This window comes from Lineus longissimus, chromosome 10, assembly GCF_910592395.1.
Source record: "Lineus longissimus chromosome 10, tnLinLong1.2, whole genome shotgun sequence".
NCBI lineage: Eukaryota > Metazoa > Nemertea > Pilidiophora > Heteronemertea > Lineidae > Lineus > Lineus longissimus.
This window is the reverse complement of record NC_088317.1, coordinates 14,780,110-14,791,964: the sequence shown is the minus strand read 5'-3', so window position 1 is coordinate 14,791,964 and position 11,855 is coordinate 14,780,110. Positions and strand designations below refer to the sequence as shown.

Sequence of the window (11,855 nt, the reverse complement as noted above, 5' to 3'; positions counted from 1 at the left end):
TTCACGGACCATGCTTTGCATGGACTCGGATCGTTCACTCACGTCGATAAGTAGTCCGTAAAATGTTCAAATGCGAGGAGCTTGAACGCGTATTCTGCACTCGGCGTGGACAGAAGTACATGTGAGGGTCGTAACATTTGAATATAACTGTCCTGCGAAGGAGGTTGCTATTTCAGGACTCCACGTAGTCCTAATGATGTCACAGATGTCGGCTGCAGACCGGGGGCCCAATCCTCCCTTTCCTCTGTTTCCTTTTGTGCGATATGGCCATTCATTTGTCATCTCATTAGGCAGGCCCGCATCAATCGGTAAATGGAAATATGTCGCAATCCTAATTTTCTGTTGTAAATCGATATGTGAGAATAAATGCGCTCATTGAAAAGGCAATCAAGTGTTCAAGTGGCAATTAGTGAGATCAATCGATAATTATCACCGAAATGGAGCTTACTTCAGTAAACTATCGAAACACATGTTATCGCTTATCATTTAATAGGCCTAAAATGACTTTTCGTTGCCTGCCTCTGTGGAAATTTACAATTTTTTCAACCAGCCTTTATCAATTATGGCTTTTCGAAATGAGGAAAGTTTACATCACACCTTATCTCAAATCTAATTTTTATACGGAAATGATGAAGGAATTACAACCAATGACATGTTGTAAAAGATCGCTTATATTTCGGATAGTTATTGTTGTAGTTTTCGGAGCATTGGCAATATTGGGAATAGTGTTTGTGATTAGTTCAGTATCATTTCGCAGCACCTACAGAAAACAAGGTCTCCACGCCAACCGGCCTGCGAAAAAGGTACGTACATGAATTACACGAAGGAACAGTTTTTAAATCTAGTTAATAAATTTTCCTTCAGCAGTTAATCACGATAGAAAGAGCTACTTCCCAACAAAGTAGGCGACCTTCTTTGCCAAAATATATTTCGTTTTAACCTTGTAACAGTCGAAACCAAGTGCCGGTGTAAGAGAAAATGTCCTCCTGGAACAACTGTTCCGCCCTATTGTATTCTGGCAGATTTTGGTATATGTTTCTATTGAGGCCAATAGCTCAGACATTAAAGCGCATGAGAGACATTTTTTATCTCCGGACATTCTATCCGAGGACATTCCAAATTTCTGCACCGGCACTGCAAGGAAACAAGCCAAAATGGATGGAGAAATTGTCAGTATATTTCACTAAAAATTACTCGTTCTTGATGGTGTCGTTCGATTCTGACAGAGAAGTATGTATGAACTTTGGAGCATCCAGAGATGAAATGATTATATAAAAAACTGCATTTTATGTATAGGCCTATGCCAAATCCGGAGTAAAAAAACCGAACGCATTTTTCGTGAAATGGCTTGTACATGTAAGTGTAGGTCATGTACAGTAGGTGAGACTGTTTCTGAAATATTTCATGGTACTCATTTCGTATCCAAGGTTCACCACACCCCTCCCCAGTCAGATGAAGATTTTCTCCAAAAGGGCAACCTCGCTCTGAACGACACTGAAGATGCTAATGACGTCAGAGTGGGCAACACGACATACACAATAGAACTGCTCATGATGGTAGATGTCTCAATCTATTTGTGGTAAGTTTAACTACGATAACTATGAGCTTACGAAACTCGCTTGGGTTCGAGCAGTGCCTTGAAATACATACATCCCATGAAAACGAGGTATTTTCAGTCAAAGCGAGGCATTTTCTGTCGTCTGCTGGCGGGAACAAACTAAATTAAAGTTTCATCCCCTTCGAACAGCAAAAAGCGCCAAGAATGGGTCTGTACATCCCGGAATGGGATCATACATCCAAGCAATGGCGGACGAAAAACATTTTGATGAGGCTTCCTGCTTGCATTTGTCCTTCATACTCGTCTTAGGTATAAACGTTATTCGCAAAACTGGCTCCATCCAGCAAAGCATTTCTTATTGAGCGATATGCTATATACGATGTACCAAAGACGGAATAGTTTAAAAAAAACTTAAACACCAGAAATATCGCCTTTTTTTCGGCAGCTGTAGATCAGGCACCAGTCTACCGATTCAGACGATTCTTGTACCACTGGGCTGCATTTGCTCTCTACTACCCAATGGCATTAACTTCTTAGACTTTCACTTAAGCAATTCATCACCATGTTGCATTATATATACAGCTGTTTTTACAACTGAGCTCAATTTTGAGGCAATGGTCATATTGTGTTCTTTTATCCCCCTATGTGCCGCTAGTGTACACAGACATAAATAAGTAATGAGTGTTACCATGGTAGAGCTTAAGGCAGCTCAGAGAGCAATGATTGAACGATGCTGTGGACAAGTCCAAGGATACTGCATCAGTCACGACCAACTTCTCATCAGAAAGCGTCACCACTAGCATATTCAATGTTCAGTTCCAACCTGTACCAGTCCAATGCACGCCTGTCATGGTCAGCAGTGGTCAGCTTAGCGCGATATGGAACATTCTTCTGAAACTCAAGCGAGGGAAGTCTGCTCATTAGCATATCTCGCGCACTGCTCCTTCTTGCCAGACATTGAGACTAATAAGTGAAGAACTAATAGGTAAAGAACTTCTACTTGCGCGAGACTGCTGTGATAAAATTATCATTGCAGAGACTCCGGTGACGTACACACAGATTTTTTACAATCAAAAATGCCCTCAAAAGACGACATGGAATGATTATTTTATTGATATTTCCTACTATATACCTTCCAATTATCACTTTATACAAATAGATCGGCGTTAGGTCGCATGCTTTTCTTTCCTGGTGACACTATAAAGCAAAATAGTTGCAACCCCGTAAATGCGCTATAAGTCCAATAATAAGTGACGGTGACCCGTTATAAATGTTTCGCCAGCTTCGCTTTTTTGCCGCTACGCGGCGCTTTGGGCCCTTGCGCCCAGTGGGTGGGAAGTAAAAACAGATGTGCATAATATGCACATCTGAAATGTCTTCTGGTGATAAAATTTCTTAATCAATGTTTAAATTGACCTGTTTGACTGTAAGGGGAGAGCATTAGCGTCATTTTGTGACCCTAAACATTACAATCCTCCAAAGACTGCGACCGCCAGCAAGGGGTTAAAAAGTGGCAATTCAATTAAAAATTAAGGAAATCCAAGTTAGAGCTTTTTTTGAACTAATCCGTCTTTGGATGTACCAATTATGATACGTATCGACATGTATCTAAGAAAACGGGAATTTCAATAGTTTTGTCGGCCTCCAAAATTTATAACGAGTGTATTCAGAATTCGAGATTTTACTGAAATCAATAATGCAGGAAATGCATCTTGCAGACAATAACAAAATGACTCGAATCGGTACCTTTTAAGTGGTGATATTGGAATGGAATTTCCGTTCTATTCTCACTTCCACTTTCGACATTTCCAGGTGGAATCGGCTGCATGGCGGTAACCACAATCTCACGATGGAAGCAATACGTTTCAAGTATGCCCATATCGCCGCAGGGGTAGGGTCCAATGTCGCATTGCAATGTTCCCTATATCATGATATCACATCACGGTAGTTAATCGACGGAAGGGGATTGTTTTGATGTTCTGAGAGTTTTGTAACACCGGAGGATTCTTGGCAAGATCAACCAAGAACACCCGAAGAACCACCTACAGAACCACCCACAGAACCTCAGAGCACGACCCACAGACGTTTTTTAAAAACCAATTAAATTGATGCATTATTGCGGAATGTGGTTTGTTAGTTGGTGAAATACACTAATATAAACCTGCTGATGAACAGAAGTGTCGAAAAATGTAAACGCCCATTTCTCTATACCTAATGCAGGCAATGACATCTCTGAAGACGAAACGTATAGATCATATCTACTACATGTTACCGAAATTTCGTAAATTGATGACTGATGCAGTTATTAAAAATCAAAAGTGGTTGATGCTTTTTGTGTCACCTAAAATTGTGTATAACTTATGCAGCCAATGACATCTCTGAATACGAAACGTTCATGTGTTGATCATCGGCTACATGTTGCCGTAATATCGTAAATGTATATATGATGCAATTTATTCAAAATCAAAAGTAGTTATCTCTTTTTTGTGTCACTTTTAATTATCTGTGGTCGTATCGTAACAAGTCTGTGCTTACTTCAGATGGATCGGGTGTACCGGCGGGTCAAGTCCGCCAGCATCAGTATCCGCCATGTTGGAACGCACATAGCAACGGTATGTTTTCATTTGTTCTGCCCAGCAATGTTATTTTCTGTTTCATTATCTAGTGTTTCTACCCAGCTGAAAAATACATAGGGTTGGGCTTGAAGACGATGGCACCGACAGTTTGAATTCTCCGTTATCATATGCAAACTACGACAGTTTCTCAATGACGTATACATGTAGTGAGAAACTATTCAGCATAACTTATTGGCCATCGATAATCATAACTTTTTAATGGTGAGTGGAAGACGAAAAAGGAAATAGTGCAGAAGCCCTGTAAACTTGGGTTCTTCCTCTTATTCAGTTATAACAAGATGAACTTCAGGAAACCGTCACGAAGCTGACGCGTGTCGGTGTGCAATTCCAGGACGAGAATGAGTCTGTAATCGCAAACGACTCAACGACGTATGATGCCGTACCTCGCCTCCGCCCGCAGCGCGTTGATAATGTACAAGATCAGCGCTGCACGGGGGCTCGCTCACTCGGCCTCGGGTCCAAGTCGGGAATAAAATCAAAATACTGTGATTATTCAATCAGATTTTTAATCTTTCCAATTTGATGATAACAATTACTACTGTAGAGTGGAAGGTGACTGGGATGACGACCGTTTGGTAAAAACGCCCTCAACAAGAGCGCTCGTCCTTTGAATTCCTGTCTTACCTTGACAGCGAAATTTATATTGTACAGTACTTAGTTGTGTTTTATTATTTATAGACACCCGAAGAATGTCCCTGGGCGATCGACAATATCAGATTCAACGGTTCTTGGGACACACACGCACCGCAACACGTGGTCATCCAGTCAACAGACTACTTGCTGGCAGTCCGACCGTGGATACTGAAGAAATATGGTTGGAATCCCGACCAGGTGTTGGTTTGGACATTGTGAGTTATATACCTTTCTAGAATGAAATGTTTTCAAACCTTTAATGGATGTTCGCTGCCCCAATGTCACTCAGCGAAGCGAGAAACCCTAAAATATGTGTATGTTAGAAGTTTTTCAGAATCTTAAAAAACATGAGAGGCTTTTCATTTTGACACTGACTAAGCTCTACGGAGTGAATGGCCGGAAAACCTTCAAAGCTTTTTTCAAAAGCTCACAAGGTCTCCTTCCTTAGGGTATAATCAACGACCGGGAAGGGGTATTATAGATCCGCAATCAGTTAATGCAAAGAAGCTGATGATTGACTAGAAAGAATTCGACTGAGAGAAACTAAGGTAAAAAGTTTTTAAACTTTGGGGTTATAACAGTCTGGGCCCAGTTGTTCAAAGGCACAAAAGTCTCGTTATCCATAACGGTTACGTTAAGTATCCTTAAGGACGTTATTTCTTTCAGTTAAACCCATTAAAATGTTCACGTTAAGACTTAACGACTCCGTTAAAGCTAACGTTGTATTGAACAACTCAGCCCTGATATCAACTAAGGTGGAGGTTATCATCCGACTTGACATTTTAACACTGGTCTACATGCAAACTGAAGGCTTTCTTAATAGACCTCATATGAGGTGTTCAATATGCTAATAGCCCAATGTCTGTTTTTGACTCCAAGAGCCAATTTCTTCCCAGAGCATATCACATATCGTATGAAGGGACAATCTTAATCTCTCGTCGCTTCTTGTTGATAGAGATTGCGATGGCGGCTTCACAGACCAGTGGCGACCATTTTGATTATTTTCAGTCCACCCTTCTTGGATTTCCGCAGGTACGTGGACTGGGGTCAAATGGCGGCTGCAGTTACCCTGTGGCATGTGGCTTATACATGTATACGGATGGTTTTCAAAACATATAAACCCGTGATGTTGTTATCTTCTAGGTATGACATAAGAGCAAACGCTACGGATGAAAGTGACATGATAATAGGTTGGTCAAACCGTGGCAGTGTGTGCACGATGAGAGGGGTCACGGTGGAGGAGGATTACGGGTTCGGATCCTGGTGGATTGGCGCACACGAACTTGGACATAGGTAGATATCTGGTTTTGTAGTTCAATTCCGGAACGAGCAAACTTGGCTGGCTTATTAGTTGTTCTTTATTCAATTAGTAATTCGAATTTCCTCCTTATGCAAATGATGGATAGCAAAAGTGGGCCAAGAAGCCTCCAACCTTTCTGTCTGATAATTTATTTAACAAAAAATCACGGACCATAGTTTGGCCGCGTCGGCGACTGCAAAGGCATCGGGCGTGAAACTCTCACTAATTTGCTTGTGGGGAGACCGGCTTTTCATGTACATTGGAATATCAAACTAGCTAACGGGCGAGAAAGAAATGACAGTGAAAAAAGTGACCAATACAAATACCACATTTACAGCCTGAACCTGCTCCATGACGGAGATGAGGAAAACCACTGCGATCCCAAAGATCAATTCATCATGACCTCGTCTTATGACATATTTAAGGAGAGCACCTACAACAATGCCATCAGGCTGTCACCCTGCGCAGATAAATTATTGGGGGAATTTCTGAGGGAACTTGACAGGTAAGCAACATATTTTGGTTCCTATCCACTCGTCGAGTTATCAATGCTTAAGTGCCCCCAGTAGTCGTGGATAAAACAAAAGGCGGAAGAGAAACGGCCTTGAAGATTGACCCGAGGCACGGGCTGTCGCATTGGCAACAAAAGCGCCTATATGACATGGTCCCTGGTTTGATTCCAGTTCGATTCTGCTATATGTTTTATAGGGGGCGACTCTCTTCGACAGCGTGTTTTCTCCTGGTGCCTGGGGTCCTCATACAAGACAAATCCTAGGACATTTCAAACTTTTATACCAGCTACATGACAGGAGCAAAGAGCGGTCAATGAATTTTGGCAATTGCGAGAGTAGCGAGATTATCTTTCTAGGCATTGATGTCCTGAATCGGGGTTCAATGTGCCAAAATTACAACAAACTGTTCTTTCCTTTCAGGAAAAATGAAAGCAACTGTTTACACAATGATGGCATGGCCCCATATGATCCTTCTCAGTACCTCCGGACCTTACCAGGCCAAATCTACTCGTTCATGGACCAGTGTAAAATAGCGCGGGGTGCGAACAGTAAGACGTGTGCTTTGGTAAGTCGAATGCCGTCACGCACTCATGCGATGCGAAATATAAGATGCGAAATGTGGTGGTAAGACATCATGTTTCCATGACGAAAAGGACGAAAATGTCAATTCTAAAGAGCAAGCTAATACACGGTTTGCGATGTCACTTTTCACTCTCTTTTTTGTGGTTCGTGGCGTAGCCACAGGGTTGAGTGATGCGTCTAGTGCTTTAGCGTACTGTGCAGAAGCTATTGCCGCTGGCTAGTCGTTGGGCGAAAAGGGGAGCAGAAGCTCGTAAGCCTCCCCTGCCAGTACATAGCCTCTCCTTCATCTTGACTCCATCATTTCCTCTTCGTGGTGGCTCCCAGTAACTGGATACCTTGCGGCTCAAGGTTGAATGATGGGGATTTCCTCGCTTTCAGCTATTGCCGCTGGCTAGTCTTTGGGCGAAAAGGGGAGCAGAAGCTCGTAAGCCTCCCCATGCCAGTACACAGCCTCTCCTTCATCTAGACTCCATCATTTCCTCTTCGTGGTGGCTCCCAGTAACTGGATACCTTGCGGCTTAAGGTTGATGATGGGGATCTCCTCGCTTTCAGCTATTGCTGCTGGCTAGTCTTTGGGCGAAAAGGGGAGCAGAAGCTCGTAAGCCTCCCCATGCCAGTACACAGCCTCTCCTTCATCTAGACTCCATCATTTCATCTTCGTGGTGGCTCCCAGTAACTGGATACCTTGCGGCTCAAGGTTGAATGATGGGGATCTCCTCGCTTTCAGTTGTTGCCGCTGGCTAGTCTTTGGGCGAAAAGGGGAGCAGAAGCTCGTAAGCCTCCCCATGCCAGTACACAGCCTCTCCTTCATCTAGACTCCATCATTTCATCTTCGTGGTGGCTCCCAGTAACTGGATACCTTGCGGCTCAAGGTTGAATGATGGGGATCTCCTCGCTTTCAGTTGTTGCCGCTGGCTAGTCTTTGGGCGAAAAGGGGAGCAGAAGCTCGTAAGCCTCCCCATGCCAGTACACAGCCTCTCCTTCATCTTGACTCCATCATTTCCTCTTCGTGGTGGCTCCCAGTAACTGGATACCTTGTGGCTCCAGGTTGAATGATGGGGATCTCGGAGTAGATTGGACCCCAGAGGTGCAGTTTGCAGGCCCACCGGAATGGGGAAATGCCCTTGCGCTCACCAATCCAATCCCAAGCTATGGGTCAATTAGCACACAGGAGACAGATGCACTGGGCGAGCATTGCTGGCGCCTAACCACGATGCAATGCAACCAAACGTAAATATAACAGACACTGTCTTTTCAAAGTTTGAAAACGATAACACGTCATCCTAGCCACTTGCGGGTGGTGCATAATAACATATATCATAAACAGTTTTATATTATCTTATTTTGCTCTTCTTGACAACATTGTCAGTGTTTCCGTTTTTGAGTGTCTCGCTTCATTTGTTGGGAACACTAAAAAAATATACACTTTTTTTCTCTGGTAAGAGGTCACGGTCTCTATAGCTGTTTATTGTATAACACTGAAATATTGGACACAACCACAAATGTTATACCTGCCTTAAAAGCCTTAAAGTCCTATCTGCCGGTGTAGAAGTTGACAATGTCCTAGGATAGAATGCTCGGGAAACAAAGGATTATATTATGCGCTTCAATCTCTGAGCTATTGACGGTCAGGGTCTCTATAGAACCATATTGCAGAATACAATAGGGCCGGACACTTTTTCCAGGGGGCATTTGTTACTGTTACACCGGTATTCAACTATGCATAAAACTGTTTCCAGCACAGTTTACATGATGCCTGCCTAGGCCTTGGCTGTGTTGACGAATATGGATACTGCGACAGGAGCATCCACCGTGGAGCAATCGGAACCAGTTGCGGTCATCATAAGGTAAGGGATCGAGTACAAAAAATACATCGTAAATATTTAAAAAAAAACGAATTAAATTTTGCCTTTTTTCCTACGAAGAGTGAAACAAATATTGGAAACAACGTCAAATGTTTTTAGAAAAATTATGTACGAGCGGAACAGGAGAAAAACTGAAATAGTGAAGGTGAAGTCACATGAACTCATTTAACCATCGTTGGCTAGTTTGACCCTCTACCTGTGATCAAAATGCCGTCTTCAACGGCCACTTTGATCTTCAATGTATCATTTAAGTCACGTATATAGGAGAATACTTTAGACATCATATACCAAAAGGAATTCCTCTGTTAGTTCAGAATTCTGCATAAATAACCAGTCCACTATTAGTGAGTTTCGGCAAACATAAAATCGCTTCCTGTACACCATATGACGTAGTTCGAGTTGTATTTCACAAATGTCGTAATTTGTGTCGCACAATACGAGAAATGTTTACGGATACGACATACGGGCTACAAATCACACTTGCCGAAACTCCCTATTGAAAGCGGAACTTGTTGGGCTGTGGCTTTCATTGCAGCGGGCGGGGGAGAGAAACAAGATTTCATTGTTGTTATGTACCTTGTCTGACTGTAATCTTAATTTCCATTTCCAGTGGTGTTACGAGGGTTACTGTACCTACGACAAAAATGCGCCAGCAATGGATGGTGAGTGTCTGTAAAATGATCGATGAGGAACCCTTAAGCCCGCACCACACTAGCCGCCAACTTCGGCGTTCACTGGCGTTTTTTGCCGCAAGAGTCCTGAACGCCTGAAAAATCCCTAGTCTGCTACGAACGGCGTCGGAGAACGCGACTTGCCGCCACTTGCCGCCACTTGCCGCAACTAAACGCCAAATATCTAACATGTTTGATTTTTGACGCGTGTCGCCGCGTTTGAACGCAAGAAGAAGCCAGGTGTGCTACGGATTGCTACCGCGTCGGCGGCGAGGCTATGACCAATCAGTATGCGTCTTGATGTCACATGATTTCAAAATGGCAGCCTAAAGTTGCGGAAAAGACGCTACTGGACGCTTCTGGGCAGGTGTGCTCTGACCGGGATCCACTGGCCGCCAACTTCGGCGTCGAGAGGCGTCAGCTGAACGCTTCTTGTCGCCAAAGTTGGCGGCTAGTGTGCTGCGGGCTTTAATGATGTTTGAAATTGTTATTATTGTTTGAAATTGTTATTGTTATATGAGATGAGAAATGGGCAGTATAAAGAACTTGAAACGACTTCTCACAACTCGTATGCTCGAACAACTGTTTCATAAGCCTTAAGGCTGGCTATTTGTATAAATAGGTGACAGTAAACAAATATATATATATTAGGTCGCTAAGGGTTTTTCACTTGGTTGAAAAACCTCTACGGAATGCATGTCTGTGTTGGCCGGAAAACCATATGCTTTTTAAGAGCTCAAAAACCCTTATTTCTAAGAGTGTTCGTGACTGCTGCCTGTCCTAGAATTGAAGGGGTATGCTGGTATGGTGCTGCTCCCCATTTTCGAGTCATCCCCAATTTCGCGAAAACCCGTTTTTTCCCGTTTTCTCGCGCGTCACTTCGTTTCCAGAGAAGAAATTTTCTGATTTTTGATTTTCATTTCGTTCCGCAAAGAAAGCGCCCAAAATGCGTCCTAAACAGGCAAGCAATTCTCTAATTACGTTCAAAACACTGGGTCAATACCTAGGATCATGCACACTACACAGAAACACAACAATCAGTCGCGCATGCGCAATACCCGCGAAAATGGGGGAGCCGCTTCGGATTTGTTTTGGTCTGCATCGATCTTTCAGTGAGCGATTTCAAGATTAATTCACGCTTAAAACATCCACGCAGCGCCCCAGATATTTCGTTATTGATCTCAAATTTCGTAATAAATAAGCTTTTGCGTGTATGGAATCGCTGGAAGCTAGTAAATCTGCACTTAGTGATAAGACCCGCGAAAACTGGCTCCTACATGATACTTCTGTGGTTGAATATTCAGTATAGTGCCAGAAGTTTACGTTGATGATTTAGGACTAGCCAACTATTTAAACATGTTAAACATGTTAAGAGTAATAGCGCCGGGTCATGAAAATACTACACTGGCTATGACATTAGATGAATAACCTAGAAACACATCAACCTACAGAAAGTTATAATGACACTGCAGTGAATCTAAACATTGAGAATATGTACATAATAATGTGAACAAATCCGGTGTGAAATGAGAAGTTAGCAAATATTGTTTCTTTCCATTTTTCAGACTTCACCCCAGTGATGTGACAACACATTTTATACACTCGGCAATAAAAGCAATGATGAAATATTTCGATATCTTAGTCTTATATGTATTCTAAAGGAGCATGGGATTAACGCTGTAGACGTGTTGATCCGTATTCATTTAAGTACATGTACATGTACATGTATAGTGCGTTTTGTTGTCGTGGCAAGAACACTACCTGTGCAGTCGTACGTAACAGGACTGTCATTGCACAGTGAAACAATAGTTTTCATACACAATTCGCAATTGATCAATTTTGAGAATTTGTAGCAAATTCGAAGGTAGCTCCAGACCAACCTTGCAAGCCAAACACAACGGCAGCAGTCATTAAAATAGTTTCGAAGAAGAGGACGAAAGTATCAAAAACCAACATCAAAGTTTCGTAGAAGAGGACTAAAGTATCATGTCTGATCGAAAAACCAACATTGCGCCCAACCAATCTATAAAGCTGAATTCTGATTCATGAAGAAAACGCCTTTTGGATAGAAATACTTTCTATGAATAAAGATGGACTG

At 42.6% G+C, this 11,855-nt stretch overlaps 1 protein-coding gene across 2 annotated transcripts; it reads left to right on the top strand.

The window, feature by feature from the left end:
* The first annotated feature begins 527 nt into the window (after positions 1–527).
* On the top strand, positions 528–11,840 carry LOC135494973 (A disintegrin and metalloproteinase with thrombospondin motifs 3-like). Of its 2 annotated transcripts, XM_064783343.1 has the most exons (11): positions 528–803; positions 1,428–1,579; positions 3,371–3,449; positions 4,099–4,170; positions 4,873–5,042; positions 5,971–6,120; positions 6,465–6,632; positions 7,060–7,204; positions 8,961–9,068; positions 9,697–9,748; positions 11,323–11,840. In XM_064783343.1, exons 1-11 carry the CDS (start codon positions 576–578, stop codon positions 11,340–11,342), a joined length of 1,344 nt encoding a protein of 447 aa, XP_064639413.1. In that variant the 5' UTR covers positions 528–575; the 3' UTR covers positions 11,343–11,840. The 2 variants fall into 2 exon arrangements, with proteins under 2 accessions (XP_064639413.1, XP_064639414.1); XM_064783344.1 differs by lacking the exons at positions 8,961–9,068; positions 9,697–9,748; positions 11,323–11,840 and adding an exon at positions 8,269–8,321.
* The last annotated feature ends 15 nt before the right edge of the window (positions 11,841–11,855 follow it).

Coding starts and splice junctions, on each gene's coding strand:
- LOC135494973 (XM_064783343.1), top strand. CDS start 576: ATGAGGAAAGTTTACATCACACCTTATCTCAAATCTAATTTTTATACG. Junction 1,580..3,370: donor GATGTCTCAATCTATTTGTG/GTAAGTTTAACT, acceptor CGACATTTCCAG/GTGGAATCGGCTGCATGGCG. Junction 6,121..6,464: donor GCACACGAACTTGGACATAG/GTAGATATCTGG, acceptor CCACATTTACAG/CCTGAACCTGCTCCATGACG.